This window comes from Tachyglossus aculeatus, chromosome 22, assembly GCF_015852505.1.
Source record: "Tachyglossus aculeatus isolate mTacAcu1 chromosome 22, mTacAcu1.pri, whole genome shotgun sequence".
NCBI classification, from domain to species: domain Eukaryota; kingdom Metazoa; phylum Chordata; class Mammalia; order Monotremata; family Tachyglossidae; genus Tachyglossus; species Tachyglossus aculeatus.
The window spans coordinates 15152411-15177429 of NC_052087.1; the positions used below are offsets into that span (position 1 = coordinate 15152411).

At 39.8% G+C, this 25019-nt stretch overlaps 1 protein-coding gene across 5 annotated transcripts in view; it reads right to left on the reverse strand.

Moving 5' to 3' along the window:
• Positions 1-25019, reverse strand: part of NELL1 (neural EGFL like 1) — a 499897-nt gene that overhangs the window by 346527 nt on the left and 128351 nt on the right. For all 5 annotated transcript variants that reach the window (XM_038764520.1, XM_038764521.1, XM_038764519.1 and 2 more), the window contains 3 exons: positions 20023-20096; positions 12711-12810; positions 492-620 (listed from right to left, as the gene is read on the reverse strand). In XM_038764520.1, the coding sequence (XP_038620448.1) occupies positions 492-620; positions 12711-12810; positions 20023-20096 (303 nt within the window). The remainder of the gene's footprint in view (positions 1-491; positions 621-12710; positions 12811-20022; positions 20097-25019) is intronic.

Consider the following 25019-nt stretch of genomic DNA (forward strand, 5'->3'; position numbering starts at 1 on the left):
AATGGGAGATACCAATCCAACATCATCTTCCAATGAAGTAAACCAGCAATAAAGGATCTTTAAAAACATCCTTTGCCAAAAATGAGAACCTCATCATGAAAATAAAGGCAGTGATCCCTCCTAGATGACTCTGAAGCATTACATGATTAGGAAAGATTCACTGGCAAATGTAGAGTCAGTCACCTGCTGTCTACCCCATTGTTCCTAATCACTTCAGACAAGGGGCATAATTTCCAAACTTCTTTAAATGGTTTTGTGTTCCTACATTACTGAGCAGGTTACAGTTCCCATAAATATGCATTTTGGGTTATTGCAAGGTATATTTTCCACCTTACTGTCAACTTAGGTTTACAGCTAAGATTTCCAGAAGGCTTCATTATTGCAATCACCAGAAAAACAAGTCCCCAAAAAGGCCATCACTCTGCAACCATTCACAGTACAACCCACTTCTCAGTGGGATTCTAAATTACTTCATTAAATTTCTTGTTTACCTTCACAATAGGTGGAGTCTCCCTGGACAGAGACATAACCGTTCTTGCATTCACAAGTCGCTTTGGAGTTCCAGTTTTTGCACTCGGAATTTTCACCACATCTATGTCCCTCGGCACAAAAATTATGGCCTGCAATATGAAGTATAAACAATCTATTAGTTGAACTGGAGGAGGAAAAATAAAAAATGGTAAAAGTGTGAAAGGTGTACTTCCAATGGAGAATATTTTTGAGAACTTATCCAGGCATGGAAAAGGCTGAAACCCATAACATTCTTTCTGGATCCCAAATCAACCCAGGCTATGAATCCTGTAGTTTTAATGACATCAAAAGGAGCTTCTGCTCCTGCTAGTGGCTTGCTACAACCCCTTTCTGACTTGTCTCCTCCTTTATGGAACTCGTTCATCAATATGAATAGGGTGATATCAAGTTATGATATTAAAAAACACTTATAATGAAAAACAATATTCTCCAAAACACCAGCAAATGCAAAGATCCTCTGTGGGCAGATTTCTATTTCAGCTGTTCACAGACAAACTTGGCCCACAACCCTAAGAATTCATCTACCCATACATAATAAAGTATTTTCACATTAAGAATATGTTTTTAGTTCTTTATAACACAGAGAATGGACTATTACAGAGATCAATCAATTAATCAGCTATATTTTATTGAGCCCTTACTGTGTGTAGAACACTGTACTAAACGTTTGGGAGAGTACAATACAACAGAGTTGGCAGACATTCACTATACACAACAAGCTTACAAAAGCAGGCAGAAAATGAAACAGAATCACCAATAGTACACATTTGTATGTTGGTCTCTACCTGTAAGAGAATAACCTCCATAAGGGCAGGGAATGTGTCATATCTTTATTCTATATTTCACAAGTGTTTAGTACCATACACCACACCAAAGGGGCTCTCAATAACCATTACTACTACAACTCTCTGTGCATAAATGTCCCAACATTGGCACTCTCTCCCAGTCTCACTCGAGATGAAATGATCTCTTCTTGTCTCAGAATTTAACTCACTGAGCTAGTTATAGCGCCTGGTGCAGCACAGTCCATGGAGCCCATGAACTTGTGTGATCCAGGCTGGAGAAAGGCAAGACAGCAGTAGTGCCAACACATGAGCCCTTATGGTGATTCTATCATCATCATGTCAGCTCCTGAGTACTCCTCGCAAGAAATACTCCTCGCAAGAAATATGTCCACTCCCCGTAAAGTGGGTGTAGGGACACTAGCCCACTGGCAGCTGAGAAGTCTGCAGTCGGGGTTCTGCACCGCAGGAATGTTAGCTTAAAGTCTTGAAAATATCAGAGAAAATCAATAATCAAACTTCCCTTGCCCTGCATTTTCAGACCTGCATTCAGCTGTTCTACCTAGGGTGCATTTCAGGAGATTATTACCAAGCGGATTACTGTTCATTGTTCCGACAAAAAACAGAAGGGCTTCAGCCAGTTAGAATTCTAAAAGTTTCTGACAGTTGATATTGCTTATTTATTCAGTCATTCAATCGTATTTATTGAGCGCTTAGTGTGTGCAGAGCACTGTACTAAGTGCTTGGGAAGTACAAGTTGGCAATTTACTCCTATACTTAGTTTGAAAGGATCAAAATAGCCATCAGAACTAGTATTCAAAGGGAAATAACATTTTCGTTAACAGGGGAACAGTTTTCAAGGCCCACTTCCATCTGAATAAAGAAAATTCCTTCACTTCATGGGCCAGTATTCCTCAGTAGGTAAGCCACCAGGAATCTCAACACATTCCATTTTTATGTATTTTCTTGAAACAATTCATTTCTATCTTTTTTCTTTTATTCCAAGAGAGTGCACTTTTCTTTTGTCATTTATAGGCATTTGACAATCTTGTGCAAAGGCATTTAGAAATCAGTGTTTTTCCTCTCCATCATATTTAAGCCACTGAAACTTATAAACAATATGGAGAGGTAAATTCTGACTCAAGGACACAAAAGTGTTCATTTTACCCATTGATCCAGATTACAGATAATTTCTCCCCTTGGGCAAGATTTGAAATTCTTTTTCAGTCTATCTACCTTTTTCGAAACAAATAATACTATCACAGTTTTTCTGTTAAACCGAGTTCTTAATGTCTGCTTGGGTTTCTCACTGTTAGATCTCTCTCAGCTTTCCAAACCCCTCAGGCATTGTACAGTACAGTGCAATATGCCCTCTTTTAGATTTGAGCAGATGCTATCGTGCTACAATTTATGTGTTTTTCTCTCACCCAAAATATGAAAGCTTAGTACCTTTTACATTTCTAAATCATTTCTTCTAAACACCATTCCACTCTGCCCTTGAAGACCTCCACTGAGTTTTTACTTTCCCCCGGCAATAGCCCTTTTCATTACTGCCGAGCTACTCAAAAAGTGACAATTCGCTATCTTGGTCATTTAGAGGTCAAGAGATTCAGACTAATCTGCTTGTCATATCTTAAAATGTCTGCTTCTACTGCTGCGAGTTCTCCAAAGTCATAAATCCTCAATTAATTCTCTGAACCATGGAATATCGTTAAGGATTTTGTATTCCTTATTTGGCACTCTAAAATTCAGTACTTTTAGGATTCGGATTTTCCCTCTTCCAGTGCTCTGTCTGGTGACATTACAGTCTTTCCTTTTCTAGTCTTTCAGGAAATCTCTTGTTCTTTTTGTTCTGTCCCTGGTTAGCAACACTACCTGACATAGGATTTGACTCAAAATCAGGCTTTCTAAAATCAATTTTATGTTCAGTCTCAGAAACTGTGACAATTTGGCAGAACAAGACAAAAAAAAATGTTCCGGCTCCCTAACTATATTTAATTAGCAACTCTGGAGAACTCTGTATTGTAGTCCTATAATTAGAATCTTACACTGACAGAGCACCCTGTTCCATCTGGAGCTTAGCATGTGTTTATTATTAAAGATGCCTGTTAAGACCTATTCATCACACTATTACCAGATCTGTATTATACTACCTGAAAATGGCTCAATATTCAGTCTATGGCATATGTGTGTGTGTGTGTGTGTGTGTGTGTGTGTGTGTGTGTGTGTGTGAATATGTGTAAAGGCACACACAGATATAATTGAAATATACCTATGAACATGTATGCCTTTACGGATTATATGTAAAGTTACATAAAAAATACAGTACAGCATTTCTGTTCATTTATTTTACTTTTCTATTGCCATTTCAACTGCAAGACACCTAGAGTCAGAAGCAAGGCTGAGAAATGCAGTTTGCACAATGCAGTTTGAGAGAATTCAATTGAAATACATAAAAACTTAAGTAGTACAGATAATCTCAACTAATTTCAGTCCAGCCCAGGTGACAAAGCAAGTGAGCATGAAATAAAATGACAGATAAACACATTCGGAACAGATGTTGGGAAGAAGTTTTATCATGCCAAATGTCATAAACATGGAACAGGGTCCCCAGAAGTCAAGACTTTAAGGATATAATTAGAGACTACTGAGAGGGAAATTAAGTACTGAAGGATGTGTCAAGATACTTTTTGGGTGGGGCTAATGACGTCAACTTTTACCCCAAGTATTTCTGATTCTCTTTTGTCAGGGTTATTGGTTTGTTTTCTTTACCCAACAACATCCCAGCTGTTCACAGATAATATTTCCTGCTGATTGTACAGTTATATTCTCATTGCTTCTGTTCCAGGCAGCAACCCGGACATCATTCCACTCACTACCCAAATCCCTTGTCTGAAACATGAATTCAAATTGAAAATGGACCAGTGACTGCTATAACCATTTTAGGGTAAGCTAATGATGAGGATAAACAAATTTCATGCTGCAGGCACCAACTATCCACAGGAGTCTGGGAGGAATTGCAAAACTGAACAGGAACATCTCAGGTAGTGTTACCAGTTAGTCACACTTTAAACACTTATAATTACCAGGCATAATCTCTCCAGTCCCTTTACTAACCATAATTCTGTTGTTTTTTCTTGTCCAACTGCTTCATAGCTCTCCATAGCTCTGAGTTATCCCAGAGCTTCATAGCTCTGAAACACTCTGAGTTATCCCAGTAGCTGTGAAATTTAACACTTTACCCCAGAGAGGGATGATTCTGGCTTTTTTAGTATAGGTCTGTGTTTCACCAAAAATGACAGATTCCCAAGTTTATTCCAATTTTCACTGCTTCATCCCATACAATGGAAATCCATCCTCCAGAAGCTCTCCCTAATTAACAGAGAACTACTCCTCACACCCCCAATTCTAACACTCCATCTTTTGAGTATAAATGGATATCAATCTCCCTCAAGGACCTCGCAACAACCAGAAAAAGCCCAAATGACAAAACATTAAAAATCTGTTCTGTGGTTTGAAGCTGATGCTTCAGTTGATGGACTTGTACCCATGGTTGTTAGCATCATTGAGTGAGACCCTTGCTAGTCGTGCACACTTTGTCACGAAAATATAGCAATGCAGGTTTTCTTGGCCCTTGGTTCTAATCCCAGCTCCACCATTTGCATGTTCTGTGATCTTGGGAAAGTGCTCCAGGTTCCTCATCTATACAATGGGAATTAATCCTACTCTGTTCTACTTAGACTGTGAATCCCATGAGGGACTGGGATTGTGTCCAACCTGATCATCTTGTATCTATCCCAGAACTTAATACTGTGCTTGGCACATAGTAAGCATTTAATAAATATGTATTGCTCAGGCACCTGTGATTAAGTGGGGAAAGCAATGATCTACTTTCAGTTTTGCAGTGGTGGTAACAATTTGTGATGAGGCATTCACACTCTCTTGCTCAGAGGTAAGCACTGTTAAAAAGTTGAGGGGAAGAACAAGTGCAGTCTGTGGTCACAGAACAGAATACTGAGAACTCATCAGCAGTAGGTACTTCTGGGCATCCCCATTTTACAGATGAGGGAACTGAGGCTCTGAGAAGTTAAGTGACTTGCCCAAGGTCACACAGCAGCCCATCTTCTCCTACAGGTCTTCCCAAACTAAGCCCTTATTTCCCCTACCTATCCTCAGCAGACTTGGTAGGCACATTCTCTGCCCTCACCCATTTTGTATGCCATCACTGAATATGATGCTCATAACAAATTAGTAGATGCTTAGAACAGTATATAACATATAAGGAGGGCTTAAATACCATTAAAAAAGAGGAGGGTCTTTGCCCCTTTGTTAACAACATATTAATTCCTTGGAAAGCATAAATTGCCTCAATCTATTGTCATGAGGCAGTAGAATCTGCCCAGGATGCTTAATAATAATAATAATAATGATATTTGTTAAGCCCTTACTATGTGCAAAGCACTGTTCTAAGCACTGGGGGGGGGGGGTACAAGGTGACCAAGTTGTCCCACGTGGGGCTTACAGTCTTCATCCCCATTTTACAGATGAGGGAATGGAGGCTCTGAGAAGTTAAGTGACTTGCCCAAGGTCACACAGCAGCCCATCTTCTCCTACAGGTCTTCCCAAACTAAGCCCTTATTTCCCCTACCTATCCTCCCTTGTTCTTCAATCAATGATATTTATTGAGTGCTTACTGTTTGCAGAGCACCGTATTTTAAGCACTTGGAAGAGTATAATCCAACAGACTTGGTAGGAACATTCTCTGCCCACAATGAGTTTACAGTATAGAGGGGAGACAGACACTTATATAAATTAGAGATATGTGCACAAGAGCTGTATAGATCCAAGTATATAACCAACACAGAAAGGACAGGGAGTTGGGAAGAAGGCTTAATCAGGTACTATAGCACTTGGCTGTCTACCCCTTGATACTTACCTCAGCCCCACAATATTTATGTAAATATCCTTATACTCTACTATTTCCCCAATCTGCTATTTATAATGTCTGTCTCCCTTTGTAGATGTAAGCTCCTTGTGGGCAGGGAGCATGTCTACCAACTCTGTTGTATTGTACTTTCCCAAGTGTGTAGCACAGTGCTCTTCACACCACAGAAACTGCCCTCTCAAAAGTTACCAATGATCTCCTTCTTGCCAAACAAATGGCTTCTACTCCATCATAATCCACCTCAGCCCCTCAGCTGCCTTAGACACTATCGACCACTCCCTTCTGGAAATATTATCCAACCTTGGCTTCAGTGACACGCTCCTCTCCTTTGTCTCCTCCTAAGGCTGCTCATTCTCAGTCTATTTTGCAGGCTCTTTCACTGCCTCCCCCGTCTAACTGTGGAAGTCACTCAAGGCTCAGTTCTGGGTCCCCTTCTATTCTCCATCTTCGCCCACTCCCTTGGAGAACTCGCTCCCATGGCTTCAACTACCACCTCTAAATGAATGAGTCCCAAGTCTACATCTCCAGCCCTGATCTCCCTCCTTTTCTGCAGTGTCACATTTCTTCCTGCTTTCAGAACATCTCTACTTGGATGTCCAGCCAACACTTCATACTTAACATGTCCAATACAGAACTCTCATATTCTTACCCAAATCCCAACCACCCCTGACTTTCCCAACACTGTAGACAGCACCACCATCCTTCCTGTTTCACATGTCTGTAACCTTGACATTATCCTCGACTCATCTCTCTCATTCAACCCACATATTCAATGTCGCCCAATCCTATCAGTTCAACTTTCAAGCATATCGCTGAAATCTGTCCTTTCCTCTCAATCCAAACTGCTACCATGTTAATCCAAACTTTATCCTATCCCACCTTGATTACTGCATCAGTCTCATTGATGATCTCCCTGCCTCCTATTTCTCCCCATTCCAATCCATACTTCACTCTGCTGCATGGATCATTTTTCTACAAAACGATTCAGTCCATGTTTCCCCACTCCTCAAGAACCTACAGTGGCTGCCCATCTATGTCTGAATCAAACAGAAACTCCTTACCATAGGCTTTAAAGCACTCAAACACCTTGCCCTTTCTTACGTTACCTCTCTGATTTCCTACTACAACCCAGCCCACATACTTCATTACTCTAAAGTCAATCTACTCACTGAACCTTGATCTCACCTATCTCACCACTGACCCCTCACCCTCTCAGGTGGGGAGGGTATTTTATTTATGTTAATGTCTTCTCCTCTAGACTGTTAATCCATTGCGGACAAGGTCTGTGTCTGTTATACTGTTCATTCATTCATTCAATCATATTTATTGAGCGCTTAGTGTTGCAAAGCACTGCATTAAGAACTTGGAAGAGTACAATAGTGTTCTGCACACAGTAAACATTCAATAAATATGCCTGATTGAGAGTAATTGTCTGCCAAATACGAAGAGGGAGGATGAACCAAACCAGAGGCAGGACATGGATGAGAGGTCAGCAATGAGATAGACGAGATTGAGGATTGGCAACAGAAAAATGAAGTGTGCAACTGGGTTGTGGTAGGAGAGTAGCAAGGTGAGGTAGGAGGCAGAATGGTGATTGAGTGTTTTAAAGCCAATGAGAAGTAGTTTCTATAAGGAGGTGGAAGGGCACCCAATGCAGGTTCTTGAGGACAATGTCTTTTGTAGAAAAAAAATCCAGGCAGCAGAATAAGGTATGGACTGGAGTGGGGAGAGACTGGAGGCAGGGAGATCAGTAAGAAGAATGATGCAGTAATCAAAATGGGCTAGGATAAGTGCTTGAGTTAACATGGAGGCAGATTGGATTGAGAGGAAAAGACATATTTTAGCAATGCTGTGAAGGTTGAACCAAGAGGATTTAGTAATACATTGAATATGTAGGTTGATTGAGAGAGAGGAGTCAAGAATAATGCCAGGGTTATGGGGCTGTGAGATAGGAAGGATGGTGGTGCTGTTTACAGTGATGGGAAAGTCAGATGAAGCAAAAGTTCTGGGTGGAAAGACAAGGAGTTCTGTTTGAACATTTCACATCTGAGTTGACGGCAGGACACCCAGTAGAGATGGCTTGAAGGCAGGAGGAAATGCAAGACTGCATGTGGGGAAAGACATCAGGGTCAGAAAACTTGAATTCTAACCTGAGCTCCACTGTTTATCTGCTCTGTGACCTTTGGCAATTCACTTCACTTCTCTGTGCCTCAGTTTCCTCATTTGTAAAATGGGGATTAAATCCTACTCCCTTCCACTTAGACTGTGAGCCCCAAGTGGGACAGGGACTATGTGCAATCTGAGTATCTTTTATCTACCCCAACGCTTTGTGCAGGGCTTAGAACATAGTAAGGTCTTAACAAATGCCATAAAAAATAGGGCATCCTCAAGTGGCCCAGGGACTCAACGGACTGGGACTGGGTGACTACGATCCTTGGGAATGCAGCAGGAATGCAGAGCACTCCCACCTTCTAGGAGGCCTGACCAAGGAGTAGTCAGTGTTGCCTAGTGGATAGAGCACAAGCTTGGGAGTCAGAAGGATCTGAGTTTCAATTCCAGCTGCATCACTTTTCTCCTGTGTGACCTTGAACAAGCCATTTAACTTCTCTGTGCTTCTGTTTCCTCATCGGTAAAATGGGGATTTAGACTGTGAGCTCATGTGGGACACAGACTGTGTCCAATCTAATTAGCTTGTATCTACCCCAGCACTTAGCACAGTGCCTGGTGCATAGTAAGCACTTAACAAATATCATAAAATTTTAAAAAAATCTGCACCTACTGCCAGGGCAAGTAGGAAGAGGGATACAGCTAAACTGGGTACCTTTAAAATAGGATTAGCTGCACAGCCCCTTAAACCAAAGCTAGAGAATCCAACAACTTTTGTTCTCAACAAGATTTAACATCTTCCTGTATTTCCCCACTGCTTCTGGGTTTCAGACCCCTGAGAAGGGATTAAAACTCTCAGGCTGTGATTGTCATTGTCATGGGACAACTCTGAAGGGTATCAACCCTGCAGAAAACAAGGGTTTGACTCCTGAGCCTCTAGAGTCCCTACCGGGGCACTGAATTCCTTCCTAGAATTCTGCATCCACACCCTGGTGGAAGTCAGAAAATTGCCCTGTATTCACCAAAGTGTTCAAGACTTTGCCAGGGTCCAGAACCCCTTTTTTGGAGCTCTGGACATAAACTTTACATAGCATGAGATAAGGCCAAGAGCAGAATCCTATAATACATTTAAGGCATTCATAATCTATTTTCCTGTCTGTCTCCCCACGCAGACTGTATGTTCCTTATGGGCAGGGATCAGGTCTACCTACTCAGTTGTACTTTACCAAGAGTGCTCTGCACAAAGTAAACATCAATAGGTGCCACTGATCGATTGATTGAATGGATTGACTCCTACCACCTCTGTGAATCCTGCCACAACAAAATAACTAAATCTTTATTGCCTTTGGAGTAAGTGCCTTTGCCATTCATGGAGTTGCAGTTTGCAAAGGATAAAAATGACACAACAGGAGACTGCAAAGGGGATTGTGAATAAGAAAAAAAACTTCTCAAAGGGCAAATGGTAAGTTTTTATTACTACATATTCTAAGTACATATTTACTTTGAATCTGTGTTTGTTCCTCTTTCCCTCACCAAGAATTGTAAACTTTTGGAGCTGGGTTAATGCTCCACTAACTTCTGTAATTGTCCACAGCTCCAGTGTAGTATCCCCTCCACTACCAGGCAGCTTGGTAAAAGGATAATGGAGAGGACGGCAAATTCAAATTAGGTCACAGAACACCAATAACAAATATTCATGCTATATAAGTGGGTACATTCTAGAGCTTTTCTTTTATTCTGACATTACAAAACCAGAATGTGATCAAGGGGAAGCAAGTAAACTCAATTAGCCGCAATGGCATCACCCTAATGAAAGTTAAAGATTTGGGGTTGAATATTTAATTATGCATGCATGGGGGAAAACTGAAACATAGCATTGCAATGCTACAAAAGAGGCTACAATTCACAACACTCAACCACTATGAGTAAAATAGAGTCTCAGTAGGAATAAACCCCATAAAAACACATATTCCCCAAGCCAGGTAAAAAAAAAGTTTTGGCTATGACATGATGAAAAGGACTCATGCAGAGCATTTTCTTAAATCAGAATGTTCTTGACCCTCTCAGCTATATAGAGAGACATGATGAATATGCTAATTGAGAGGCTTCTTGAGCCAATGTTGGAAGAACCAGAATGCTCCCTTTTTTTATAATCAATAATATAGGGGTGACCGAAATCATAAATTTGTATTATGCTACTGCTCTCTCCAATGAAAAGCACATTTCAACTCATCAAGAAGTGTCTATCTTTGCTGCCAGCTAGTGTCAGCAGAGAATCTAAACCTATCAAGTAAACAGCACAGCAATATACTACACAGGATAAAAATTACTTTACATAGAAATTGAGTGTTTCACACCTTTTCATTATTTTCTCTGTTTTATAAAGGATGGGAGAGCGGAGAGCCAGTTGAATAATTTGGATTTGAAGGAACTGACAATACAACCAAATAATTGACAGAATAGATACAGTCATTCTATTACTTTTCTTGGGACATGTTGGCTAATGAATCATGGGATTGAGTTAAAGGTGGAACAGGTAAATAAAATCCAAAAGAGTCTTACAATAAATTGATATATCATCATTTCCAAAGTTTATACCAGGGGAAAAAACAAACAGAAAAAGCAATGAGTAATGTTCGTAATTTTAAAGAAAGATTTTGAGTTGAACTGGACTGAATTTTTTTCCTGCTATTTATATAGCACATTTTGGTCCTTTGCAACAACCACAATACCTTTGTCTCACATTAGTATTGTCATTTAACTATTGTAAAGTTCCTTCAGCTACAGCAAAAATAGCTGCATTGTTGGAGTGGAATTTTCCATCAAAATAAAGTGACTTCTATTCCCCCAAAGACCAGGGCTAAGAGATGGGCTATTAAAGTAAAGCAGCATGGCTTAGTGGAAAGGGCACTGAACTGGGAGCAAGGAGACCTGGGTTCTACTCTCATTTCTGCCACTAGCCTGCTGTGTGATCTTGGGCAAGGCACTCAACGTCTCTGGACCTCAGTTTCCTCATTTGTAAAATGGAGATTAAATAGGTTGTGAGTCTCTGTGGGACTGTGTCTGGCCTGACAAATTGTATCTATCTCAGTATGATATTATTATTATTTCTCAGCACATGAGGTGTGAAGATCCAGTAGAAGCAGAAACCACCAACCACTTTTGGGGCTCATACAAAAACCCAGGTTTCAGAGAGGAAAGGGAGATATCTGAATGCAGCTCTCGTATCCTAAAGACATGATTTTGCTTCTATTTTCTACATTTCCCCAGATTTCAGTGGTCTGGTAACAGAGTACACCAAACTCCTCTGATATTTAGGTGGTGGTGGAAGAGCATTAGTAGACAGTTGCAATTTTGCTCTGATGAAATTTCATGCATGCTTGACTCCTCGAAGCTTTTAATTCATTTCAAGAAAAGCTTATCCTCTTTAAGTTCGTTGTTGGGGGGGTTCCTACCATCAAAATGTCCAGGATCTTGACTAAGCTTGTATGGAAACAGTTGGACTTATTATACTGATGCTTCTGACAGAAAACCAAGAATCTCCCCCTTGTCTCAGTGACATAATCAATGATTCAACACTAATGAAACCATAAATTGAAGAGAGCTTGCATAAACTTCAACCCACTCTTGTCCCTCAACAAATATCAAGTGACAGATTTTGCATTAAATTATGAGTGCCACCTAACAATCTATCGGTAATCAATCAATGCCTACTCTTGGAAAACCTGTTCGATCACTATTCCTTTCTAAAGTATCCCAGGTGAAACATGCTTCAAAACACAAATGCAAAAAGTTCCGTAGATCTGCTTTGATGTTGTAGTTTTTATCAAACAATAAACTGATGCATCAAGAGAGAATTCATATCAGAATATGAAATATCATATCTTCATCAAATTTTCACCCAGAGCTCTCTTTATCAAAACCAAAAATAGAAGGTGCAACCTTCTCTGAATGCATAGGAGCATGTGACACATAACCCCCATTAATACCAGGAGAAGTTATCCATGAGGAAAAAATAAGGAAGGAGAAAACAATGTCTTCCGTAAGTGCTGTGTCCCTGGATCCTGCCAAATTCTCAAAGGTGACAAAGTTGCTGGGCAAATCAACAAAACCTAATTTCAATGAAACAAAAGAGAGAACAGAATAGAGATCTTGATCTCCTCCCTTGTCCTGTAGATGCTCAGAAATGAGTTTTTTTTGGTGCTTTCTTCCTTTCAGAGGAGAAAATAGGATTGCTAAATTATAATAGAAGGCACAGATATAGGAAATGGTCCAACAGAAGATCTAATTCTCCACCTCCACCCACTCTTACCAGGAAAGCAGAAAAGTCCAGCAATCCCACTTACCTCTGCAAACACTACAGCATTGGTTCTCTGGAAGGATATGATCTTTTTCTGAGCAGTTCAGAGGAGGACACATTTCTGTGACTTTAACTAAAACTCCACTCTGGAAATAAAACATTTAGGAAACAAAAAGCATATTAAGATTGTGGACCAATGTGCCAACTGTCTATTCTCATTCTTAATAACTGTTTCAATAAAGTTACAGCAATAGATTTTACAGTATTTTCAGTTCCTATATAGTAATGTTAAAGCACACATGTAATCCTTTCAAATATTTACCCAGCTTCATTTTCTCAGACACAGAATTTTCAAGCTATGCCTGCGGTAGGTGAGCATGTTTTGTGAACATAACTAGTGTGGTAGCCACAGCAGCAGCATTTATCGAGAGCCCACTTGGTGCAGTGCACTGTACTAAGCATTGGAAAACACAGAATAACAAGTAATAGACTTCCTGCCCACAAGGAGCTTATACTCTAAAGGGAGAGACAAACATCACATATTTACAGTTAAAAAGGCCATAAATAAAATAGACATATATACCTAATTGCTAAGGATATTGTAAATAAGCTCTTTAGATTTAAAGGGATAATATGGCTCACGATTCTGGGAAACTGGAGATGGGACTTAAGGAAGATTTTAATACGGAGAGAGCTGTGGTCTGTGTAATACGGTGATGGAGAGCATTTCAGATTAGGAACACAGAGTGAGCAAGAGGATGGAGGTGGGGGAGTCAAGAATGAGGAATGTCTAGGAGGTTGGCTTGGGAAGAATGAAGACAGTGAGTTGGAGAATAGCATGAGAAGAAGGCAGGTAGTTAAGCGGAGCCAGAGGTTAGAGAGTTCTGAAGTTCATTGTGAGGAGTTTCCATTTGAAGGGAAGAGACATAGGGGCCAGAAGAGGATTTTTAAGAGAGAAGAGAAATGAGGCTACAGAAAGATGATCCATGCTACAGAATGTAGTATAGATTGGAGCATTCGATAAGAAATCAGTTTTAGGGCTGAATCTGTGCAGGACAAACCAATGCACACCAGACTTCATCTGTTCGGGGTGGCACCACACAAATAGGAATGGCACCACAGCCCACCCAAGGGCCCAGTCATGAATCCTTTAAAGAGCTTGTTCATAGCCTAAAAGTCCCACTCCCCACCTCACTACGGACCCCCCGGGTGATCTACAGAGTTCTGGGGGGCTGACATGTATGAGGGGCCCAACAGGAAACAACAAAGTGGACTCGCAATCTAACTAGTTGGCAAGTACAGAACTTTAATCCAAAACAACAATTGCTTATCAGCATATCTCAATCTGTCATTTCTCAGCCCTAACGGTCAGCTGCAGTTTAAAACAAACCTAGTTGTGAGTTAGCCAATCTACACGATTAAACAGATAGATTATGTTTTTCGACCCCCCATTAGGTGACCCACAAACTGTTAATTTATTCTTCCTTCTTCACCTGACAATGAACACTATTCCTTTTAGTCCTGTTAGTGGCTGTGAAGATATACACGGCCTTTTGAAATAGATAAAATGATTGTGTTTGAGCACCCATAATATATCAACTCAAGGATACCCAGTAATAAAGTACCTCCTCATAACTTAGATGGTCATTTCAAACCCCAGTGGGCAAAGAGTAAATGGGGTAGCTAGAGAGATAATCTTGGCTATCAGCGTATTAATAAAATCCAGAGGGAAACACAATTCTGCATTACTAGATAAAATTCCCTACCACATTCATTTTGAAAATGGCCTCATTGCTTTTTATCCTTTGCCATCAGCTCCTTTCACCATAAGCAGTAATAGGAAAGTAAATTATTTCTGAAAAATTCTAGAGCTGCCTTTCCAGTTCCTTTGATACATACTCCTTACCACCACTCCCTCCCATTCTTCCTCATTTCCACAACACCTTGTTGGCCAAAGGGGAAAAAATCATCTTGATTTCCATGTGAAGTCACTATGGACAAGATCGAAAACTAGGAAGTAGGATTTTCCAAAACCCAGTATCTTCAACCCAGATGTCCCAAAGTGTTATTCAAAATAAACCCCTGGCCCTCCATTTATAATACTCTCTTCAAAAATAGTGTATGGCACTTCTTATCAGGCAGAGCTTCCAATTCTGTATCTCTACTGACACGATGCATGGGACTAAACACACAATTTATACGGTTAACTGTGCCTCAAAAATTTCCATTTTTAATTGAAATAGCAAGATAATGTCAAAATGAGATCATTCACATAGACTCAGCCTATGCTGAAATTTAAATTCCTTCAAGACAAGAAGCATGTCTTTTCTGGGATGAAGTTCCCTAACCCTTCAGGTATCCAGAATAGTGTTAGGCGATTTAGGCATACTGTGTAAGTACTGATTCATTTTGGTGATGTCAAAATCAGTAATAAATGTAGCAAACTGATATTGGGCGTGGAATGCTACAGTAATCCAAGTCACTAGTATAGCCTGATTGAATGAATTATGCTATACAAAATTAATGCCACCCTATTATCATTGAATTAAGGAAGAAAGATATAGCTTACTAGACTTAATATCCTCCTTCCCTATCTATATTTGCAAAATCTATGAACAACTAAAATCTACCATGCCAGGAGAGGCTGGATTCTTCCCAAAACAAGATGCTGTAGCAACTCAGAAAACAATAAAGATGATGCCAAAATTTCATTCTTTTGAAAAAATACTTCTCATTATCCAAACAGTATTTCAAGAATTTACATTATTATTTGCATTTATTCTAAACCTCACAACATCTATCTCCTGTTCCTGTTAACATGATGAAATTAAACTGCTAGATCTAGGCTTTGATATTAAAGTTGATGATGATGATGGTATTTGTTAAGTGCTTACTATGTGCCAAGCACTGTTCTATGCGCTGGGATAGATACAAGGTGATCAGGTTGTCCCACGTGGGGTTCACAGTCTTAATTCCCACTTTTCGGATGAGGTAACTGAGGCACAGAGAAGTGAAGTGGCTTGCCCAAAGTTGCACAGCTGACAATTGGCAGAACTGGCATTAGAACCCACGACCTCTGACTCCCAAGCCCAGGCTCTTTCCACTAAGCCATACTGCTTCTCAGGTTGTTCAGGGTATTTCCAAAATATCAAAAAATAAAATTATCTCAGGTTATCCTCATAAATTTAGAAACTGGAAATCTTTCACCTCCATATTCTGCCTTGGGATCCCCAGTGATACTTAAAACCTAGCATTATAAATTGGTGAGCCAGTTAGTAATCTATAACAAATTAAGCTCAAATACAGAGGGAAACATAATACTTTATTAATAAACACTCTTCCCAATCCTTCTACTATTCATTTTTATTCCCAGTTCTCACTTATTCATGCCCCGATGCCTATGATGGCACACAGCTTAGCAATCATTTCATTTCTGCTATCATAAAATAAGCTTTCTAAGACACTATTCAATCACTTTTCCTGGGTTTACTGTAACTGACCCTTCATCTGTGATAACATTTGGCTTCACTATTTTTATTTAGTGAAATATAGACCAGTATTTCCAAATGTCTGAGTAAGCTCCACCTATACCTTTGTATAGTTTTTCCTTAATTTAGACCCGAGAGTGTGAACCAATCATTCATGTGAAAATCATTAATATCATCATATATAGTTTACATAGATTATGTATAGATGAACTCTTGGCTACATGAAAATACATCAAGTGTTATCTCTATTTTTTTCAATTCAGACCAAAGATATATTTCTGATATTATTGTAAACCCTACAGTCACAATTTATGTCTGGGTGACCACTGGCCAAAGGTTTAAGGTTAATGTGGCTAAAAACCTATACAATTCTTCTTTCAAGGTGGTCATGGATCCATTAAGACAGAAGGAATAAACTCAGTTTGTGACTATGAGTTAGTTATGTTGTTTGTCTTTTTTTTCCCTGACTGGAGTTTAAGTTTCCATAATGGCTTCCCAAAATCACATTTACCTTCAAGCTCACTCACACTTCACCTTTTCCTGACCCTACTGCTCTCAATCCCTTGCCCTCTGCAAAATAACTCTCACTCAAAATTCATCAAACCACTTTGTTCACAGCTTTAACAGCTCCACTAATCTAATAATAATATTAATGGTACTATTCTTTGAACTTTCACTCCAAATCCAAACAACTTTATTCACAGCATTAAACACCTCCTCCACCAGGCATTCCCTGACCAATCTCCCAATTTCCTGGTCTCACCATCTCAACAGCCATGTTAGTCCTCATGCATATATCTATTTATTACTGCCTAGTTTTCAATCAATAAATGGTATTCATTAAACACATGAGTGCGAGGCACTATACTAACCTCTTGAGAGACTATAACAGAATCATGCTGAGAAACAGCATGGCCTACTATAAAGCACATGCCTGGGAGTTGGAAGGCCCTGGGTTCGAGCCCCAGCTCTGCCACTTGTCTGCTGTGTGACCTTGGGCAAGTCCCCTAACTTCTCGGTGCCTAAACTGCCTCATCTGTAAAAAAAAAAAAATGGGGATTAAGACTGTGAGCTCCATGGGGAATATGGACTGTGTAAAATCTGATTACCTTGAATCTACCCCAGGACTTAGAACAGAGTCTGGCACATAGGAAGTGCTTAACAAATACTATTAAAAAAAGAATCAATCAATCTATAGTATTTATTGAATGCTTACTTAGTGCTTGGGAAAGTACAAAACACATGTTTCCTGCCTGCAAGGAATTGATATACATAGTGAAAGCTACGGGAAGAACAGGATAAGGCAAGAAGCAGTGTAAATTCCTCAGGATGAAATAACTGAATGTACAGATGTACATTTATCTGAATGTACAGATAAATACATAAAAATAGAATAGTGCTGAGGATAGGAATAAATATTAAGGAGGGGTATTAGAGTGAATCAGCTCATGTTGTGAAGTAGTGTGGCATAGTGGAAAGAGCATGGGCCTGGGAAGTCCGAGGACTTGGATTTCAATCCCGGCTCTGCAACTCACTTATTGTGTGACCTTGGAAAGGTCACTTAAATTCTCTGTGTTTCAGTTTCCTCATCTGCAAAATGGGGATTCAATACCTGTTCTTCCTCCAACTTGGACAGTGAGCCCCATGTGGGACCTGATTATCTTGTATCTACCCAGAATTTAGTACAGTGCCCGACATATAGTAAGTACATAATGAGCATCATAATTATTATAATGGTAATATAATATAATTATATAGACTAATAATTTGGGGAAGGCTTCCTGGACGGATGGATTATTTTTAGGCCTCTGGAAAGCTGTGGTCAGGAAGATTCAGAAGTGTGGGGACTGATTTCTAGGCTGTAGGGAGGATCAAAGGTACAGTTAGAAAATAAGCTTGGGAAGAATTAAGAATGTGAGCTGGGGAGAAGTGGGAAGAGTGAAAGTGATATGTATGATGGAAAGTGGGTGAGTCTTGAAGCCAATTCTAAGGAGTTTTTACTTGATGGAAGGAAGATGGGTAGCCATTAGAGGTTTCTTCTACTTTCTAATTAATTTACATTTATCTTTTGAATTTCTTCTCAGTTTTTTGTCCATTATATATTTGGTAATCCAAATCCTCTTTTCTTCATTGCATTGGAAACTATTTGAGGGCAAAGGGAAGTATCATTTACTTCTAATGAATGTTCCCAGCATTTATTCCTCTTAGGAAAAACGAAGTGCTCAAATACTGTTGCTGATATATTATATATATCTGAACACAATATAAAAAGGAAGGACCATTACAACTGCTCTATAATCCCGTTCTGGGTTGCTAGCACTCCCAAGTAGTAGAGCTTCCATGATAACTATGCACAAAGACCCAATCTCTCTCTTTCACTCAGACACACACATATACACACATAAAAACCCTTATCTGCAGGAGATCACATTTTCAAATCTAACATGGTACGTTATGACAAAATGTTCTGATTTCAAATCCTTTTAATATAACCAACTGGATGTGTGAGAAGTCCTTTGGGCTTTTAGTAAGCATCTGTTAATAGGTATACCCCATGTAGATAAGAACATTGTAAATTAAAAACCTAAGCATTCAATTATCAACTGGCCAAAAAATTACCCTACTGATGGCCCCAGAAACTTTCTCCAGAAGCCTGAAGACTTTGTTGGCTTTTTTTTTATAAAATCTATTACTACAAAAAGATGGATCTTTAAATTAGTTCAATTTGTCTGTGATGAAATGAGAATCTCCCCTCTAATCAACCTTTAACATATTTAATGAGTAAACTCATGATGAACAAATGATATTTCAAATAGTATAAACCTTTTGTCATCTAATGTGGAAATAACAAACTGTGGCAGTGTGGAAATTAGAATCTCCAGAACAATTTTGTTTGTCAAAATAAAAGCAACTAGTTTTTGAGAAATGTATCTCAAAAGAAAAATCAGTTGATGATGAATATTTTAAACCAACTTGATTGAAACAATTTATTGCATGACCTTTGGTTTGCAGGAGAATGAAATTCTACCATTCCCTCCTAATTAGTTGGAATGCCTCCGTGTAATTGGCTAAATACAACCATCATGTTCATTACTAATTACAAAATGATTCAACCTAGATCTCCACTAACTTTTATAACCAAAAATTTTAAATGGAACCTATTTTCTTAAATCAAGGCTATCAGCAATCACTCAAAATTGCTTAGAAAGGTCATCAGGGTAATTTTTCCTTTGGGACCTTAAAAAAAATATGCATTTACCTTGGAAACACCTCAAGGATTTAAACCACTATGTCAAGCCGGGCTAAACCTAATGGCTTGTGGAAATACTGCCAGTTGTTTTTAATCTAATCACTGCAATTATTATTATAATAATATATTGAGTTAATGAAACTCTGTAGATTCCCCATGGTTTATGTGCTTATCATTAAATCTAATCTTCAACCATGCCAAAATATTTGTGTTTCTACTTTTATATACCTTGCTTTGTCCACAAACATATAAATGTTTCAACTTTAAATGCCACAGACTTCTCTATATCCCCAAGGAAATATGACAAAAAGCAGGATTTTTAAAATCCATGCAAAAAGAAAATGTGCCTTGAGCACTGGATATTTTTAGAATATTTAAGGATGATAGAGTGACTGTCAATTGGTCTTGTAAAGAACTACCAAACACCTAAAGAATGCAAAACTCTGTATTAAGTGTTTGAAAGGAAAGCATTCCCTAAACCTTTCTAATGACACAATGAATAACTAGATCTTGAGTTGGCTTGGTAGTTGTAAACTATTGCAGAAATAACTGCTGAGGTGAATGAGGTCGGAAATATGGTCAAACTGACATCATCAACAACTTATAGAGTTATAACTTACCTGGCATTCCCGACAGCTCTTAGTTAAAATCCGCTGGCCTTCTGCTAGTACTTTTCCTCCATAGATACATTTAGCTATTATAAAAAAGAGAAATTGAGATTATATTCACAATGCTCTGGTGAAGTAAGAAAAACCAGTTCCCACATCAATAAACATGTCTCAAAGCTTAGAAAATTAATTTATTATTTTCCTGCAAGTCAGTATTCATTACTTCATTTTTGAGAGTAGACGGTGAAACCTTTACAAAAACATTTCCATGCTTAAGTTCACAAACTAAAATATGGAATGTCCTGAGGTGGTAATAAGAAAAATATATTAAACCAAAATGGCCAATCCATTAACAAAATTATTTATAATAAAGACATTATATATTTGTTATTCATAGAACTGAATTTGATGCAGACTACTGAACAGACTACTAATTCAAAGGCAGTGCATGAGCTCTAGGGTAAACTGAAGCCAAGTGAGACAACTAGTAAGTCAGAGCTGCCAACTTTTAATTTTGCTCTCCGGGGCGGGAAAGCGGGGGAGATTTTGGGGAGGATTGGAGGGTGCGAGCTTCATTGAGTGGACAGGCCAGAAAGCTGTTATTTTGGATTGTTTCAGCCCTAAAGTGGAAACTCGGGCCTTCTCCGACTTAGCCCTCATTTCCCCAACTCACCTTCCCTTCTGTATTCTTTATGCACTTGTACTTCCCAACACTTAGTACAGTGCTCTGCACACAGTAAGCGCTCAGTAAATACAATTGAATGAATGAATGAATGAACTAGGACAAAACATGAACTGAGGAAGATAACTTTGGTTAAACTTTGTTTAGGTGGAATTACAAAAATGGTTTTTGAGAGAGGACAGACCAGAGCCAGTTATGTCTTCACTCAATGAGTCTGAGAGAATCGTATAAAACAGGTATTTTAGCACAATAAGAACTTGGAAGGTTTGAGGAGCAAAAGGAATAAGGGACTGGATCACAGCTCAAAGAAAACGTTGGATGGAACTTGCAACAAAATCTAAGGGAAGCCATTTATCTGTTCCATATAAAAATCCGTTCTTTTCTATTCATTGAAAAGTGTAGGTCCGATAAAGTGAAATTCCTGGAAGAGGAGGATAATTACTATAAACTCAGACCAAAATCGTCACACCTTACCTCACAATACCAAGAATAAATGTTTATTTTTCCAAAACAATCCACAACTTGAGATAGATATATTTTCTACTGCTTTTAAATTGCGAGTAGAATACCCTATGTCATTCCCGATAGTTTGAGAGGTAGGAATTCTTAGAACTCTTACACTCCCAGTTACAGCTGGCGCCAGCTCAGGCAGGTGGCTCTTCTGAGTGTATTGTTCTAATAAATACATTGCTATAAAATCTGCGAGATGCTTCTTTTCCCATGCTGGGAACCAGAATGTATTCCCTTCTCAGCCTTCTCTTCCATGTGCCAGTCTCTCACAAACATTTGCAGGCTTTGTTTTCTTACTGTAAGTAGCAGGTCTAAATGAGTTTTCCAACTTGTCTAGAAACCTAGCGATTTGGGGCCACTTTCCAAGGTTCTACTTTCCAAGGTTCTAGGAAGACCAGATTTTTGACCATTTATCCAATTTATTTAAATACATGCTTATATGTTTGCGCACACACATCTCTAATACACATAAATGGACATCACCTCACCCCCTCCTACCTCACCTCCCTTCTACCTCACCTCCCTTCTCTGCTTCTACAGCCCAGCCCGCACCCTCCACTTCTCTACCACTAATCTCCTCACTGTGCCTCATTCTCACCTGTCCCACCATCGTCGACCCCCGGCCCACATCATCTCCCTGGCCTGGAGTGCCCTCCCTCTGCCCATCTGCCAAGCTAGCTCTCTTCCTCCCTTCAAAGCCCTACTGAGAGCTCACCTCCTCCAGGTGGCCTTCCCAGACTGAGCCCCCTCCTTCCTCTCCCCCTCGTCCCCCTCTCTTTCCCCCCACCTTACCTCCTTCCCCTCCCCACAGCACCTGTATATATGTATATGTATATGTATGTATGTATTTATTACTCTATTTTATTAGTACATATTTATTCTATTTTATTTTGTTAGTATGTTTTGTTTTGTTGTCTGTCTCCCCCTTCTAGACTGTGAGCCTGCTGTTGGGTAGGGACCGTCTCTATATGTTCCCAACTTGTACTTCCCAAGTGCTTAGTACAGTGCTCTGCACACAGTAAGCACTCAATAAGTATGATTGAATTAATGAATGAATAGCACTAATTGTACTACTTCTAACATCACCAACTCTTAATTCTCACTCCCTAACCTCAACCTACAAACCTACCTCTCTCACCTTTACACCTCCTCCCTGTAAACCAGTTCTCACCCCACATATCTCAGGCTTTCATGATGCACTTGGATTCCCTACGTAAACTCTCTTCTCAATGAACAAATCCAACCCCACACATCCACTAAGGTCAATTCCATTTACTGTCCCTCCATCAATCCTGCACCAACAACTTCCCTGACATGGATCACCTCCACAGTAAATACACTTGCTCACTTTCTCCATTCCTGCACTCACACTATGGAGTGTTTTTCAAGGAAATCCGGACATGAGGATGACTTGGGACATATCCAATTCATCCAGTGCTCTCCTGCTAAGCAGAACCACTTCTCCTTCTTCACTGACACCCTCCCCTCCCTGGTCCGTTGCCCCAACAATTATTCTAGACATTTAACTTTCTCCAGAAGACCCCAGTGGCCCCACCTGCTAACTTTTTCATCCCTGATTACTTTGCCAGCTTTTTTGTTGACAAAAATTTAAGCCATCAGACATGAGTGTAACAAAATCTCCCCTTCATGCTCCAATTCCCTCCCACCCCAAAATCCAATCACTCATCCTTCTCAGTCATCACTCAAGAGATCTCCTGCCTTCTTTCAGAATTCTTCCCTCCATCTGTGATTCCAATCATATGCCTTATCACCTTATAAGAAACACTCATTCCCACACTTTTCTCCCCTCCCTGCCATCTTCAACTCTTCACTCTGATGGTTCCTTCCCCTTTGTATTGAAACATACTCAAATTGCAAACACCCATTCTCTCCATTCACTTCCCTCCTTGATCATTTGCAATTCTACCTTGGCCCTGTTCTTACTAAATCCAGACTGTAGCATACTCTAATCCTCCTCGGGTTCTCAGCTGTTTTGATAATGTGAACTCCTACCTTCTCTAGGAAACACTATTTAACATTGGGTTTTTTTTTCTGACACACAGTCCTTTCCTGATCCTATCTCTTTAATCAATCCTTCTCAATCTCTTTCACGGGCTCCACTTTAGTTTCCTTCCCCTTGCATCTTTTGGGTCACTTTATACTCACTCTCCTGGTTAGTTCATCCACTACCGTGCCTTCAACTATCAGCCATGTGGTTGACTCCCAAATCTACTTTGCTTCTTCTCTGCAATCTCACATTTCCACCTGCTTCCAGGGTAGCCATGGGTGTTCCACTGGCATCTCAAGCTCAGTATGCCCATAGTTGCACTCATCTACCATCGCAGCCAAGGAGAGCATCCAGTAATTGCACTCTGACTTCCTACATACCCTCACCCCTCCAAACTTCCCACTATGATCAAATGAACTGCCTTCCCTCCCCTTCACCCACTTGCTCTTTGCTTCCTGTCATGCGCTCTGTTCCATGTTGCTCCTCCAGAAACTGGCATCCCACTACACCACGGAGAAGACACCAGCATCTCCTGCTGTCAATTACTCTGGCAGTAAAGAAAACAGCATGAGGCCTCATGCAACGTTAGGAAGGCAAGTGGCTGCAGGAACCATTGCTGAATTCACAAGGAACCTGAAATTTTGCTCCTCTACTGACTATGTATTTTATGCATTTTTATGCTTTTTTTAATGTTTCATTTTTCATTGCTCCTGATGTGTCTTTCTCCAGTCCTCTCCCCAACCTATACTCATAGACAGTGAGCACCTTAAAGACCAGGGTCCATGTCTTATTCCTACTTTCATAATCTTTCTCAGAACTTAGTGTTTAATAAATTCTATTTCTCCTACTCCCAAGTAGTCTTCACCTCTCCAACTTTCCTACCACCACCATTCCTCTGCATCTCCAAAGCCCACAACTTTGGAATGTTTCTTCCTCCTGCATGAAATTCCCACTTCACATCTGACAGATCATTCCTCTCCCCATTTTCAAAACCCTATTAAAATGGCATCTCCTTCACTTACTCAACTCTCATGCCCTCACCCTATTTTCCCTCCCTATAGCATCACCTACACTCTTTAATCCACATCCCCAAGGCACTTAGGTACTAACCGCACTGCCCACATGACTCATTTACATAATCTTATTATTGGTTGCTTCCCCTATCTGTAATTTATTTTAATGTTTTTATCATCTCTGCTATTATTATATTAAGCACTAGGAAAAAAATACACCTGCAAAAAATTAGACATGGTCAAGGGGCTTATAAATTAAAACATAAAATACAAAGACAACAATAAATATAAGAGCAATGGAGCTCTGGTACTAGAGGAACAGAATTTCAGGATCTACACCACAGCTCGCAGCATTTGTTTCTTTCAAACTAACCTACTTACAGTGTACCATTCTCATCTCTCCCACTGCCAATTTGCTCATGCCTTTCCCCTGATTAGAATTCCTTCTTCCTTTTTAATCTGACATACCACTGCTCTCCTCTTCTTTAATAATAATAATGATGATGGTATTTGTTAAGCGCTGTGTAAAGGTAATCAGGTTGTCCCACGTGAGGCTCACAGTCTTAATCCCCATTTTACAGAAGAGGGAACTAAGGCACAGAGATGTTAAGTGATTTGCCCAAAGTCACAACTGGCAGAGCCGGGATTTGAAACCATGACCTCTGACTCCAAAGCCCGTACTCTTTCCACTGAGCCACACTGCTTCTCTTTAGAGCCCCTTAGAATCAAATCTCCTCCAGGCCTTCCACAATTAATTTCTAATCTCTCTGGTTTATATCTCCTCAACTGCCATTTC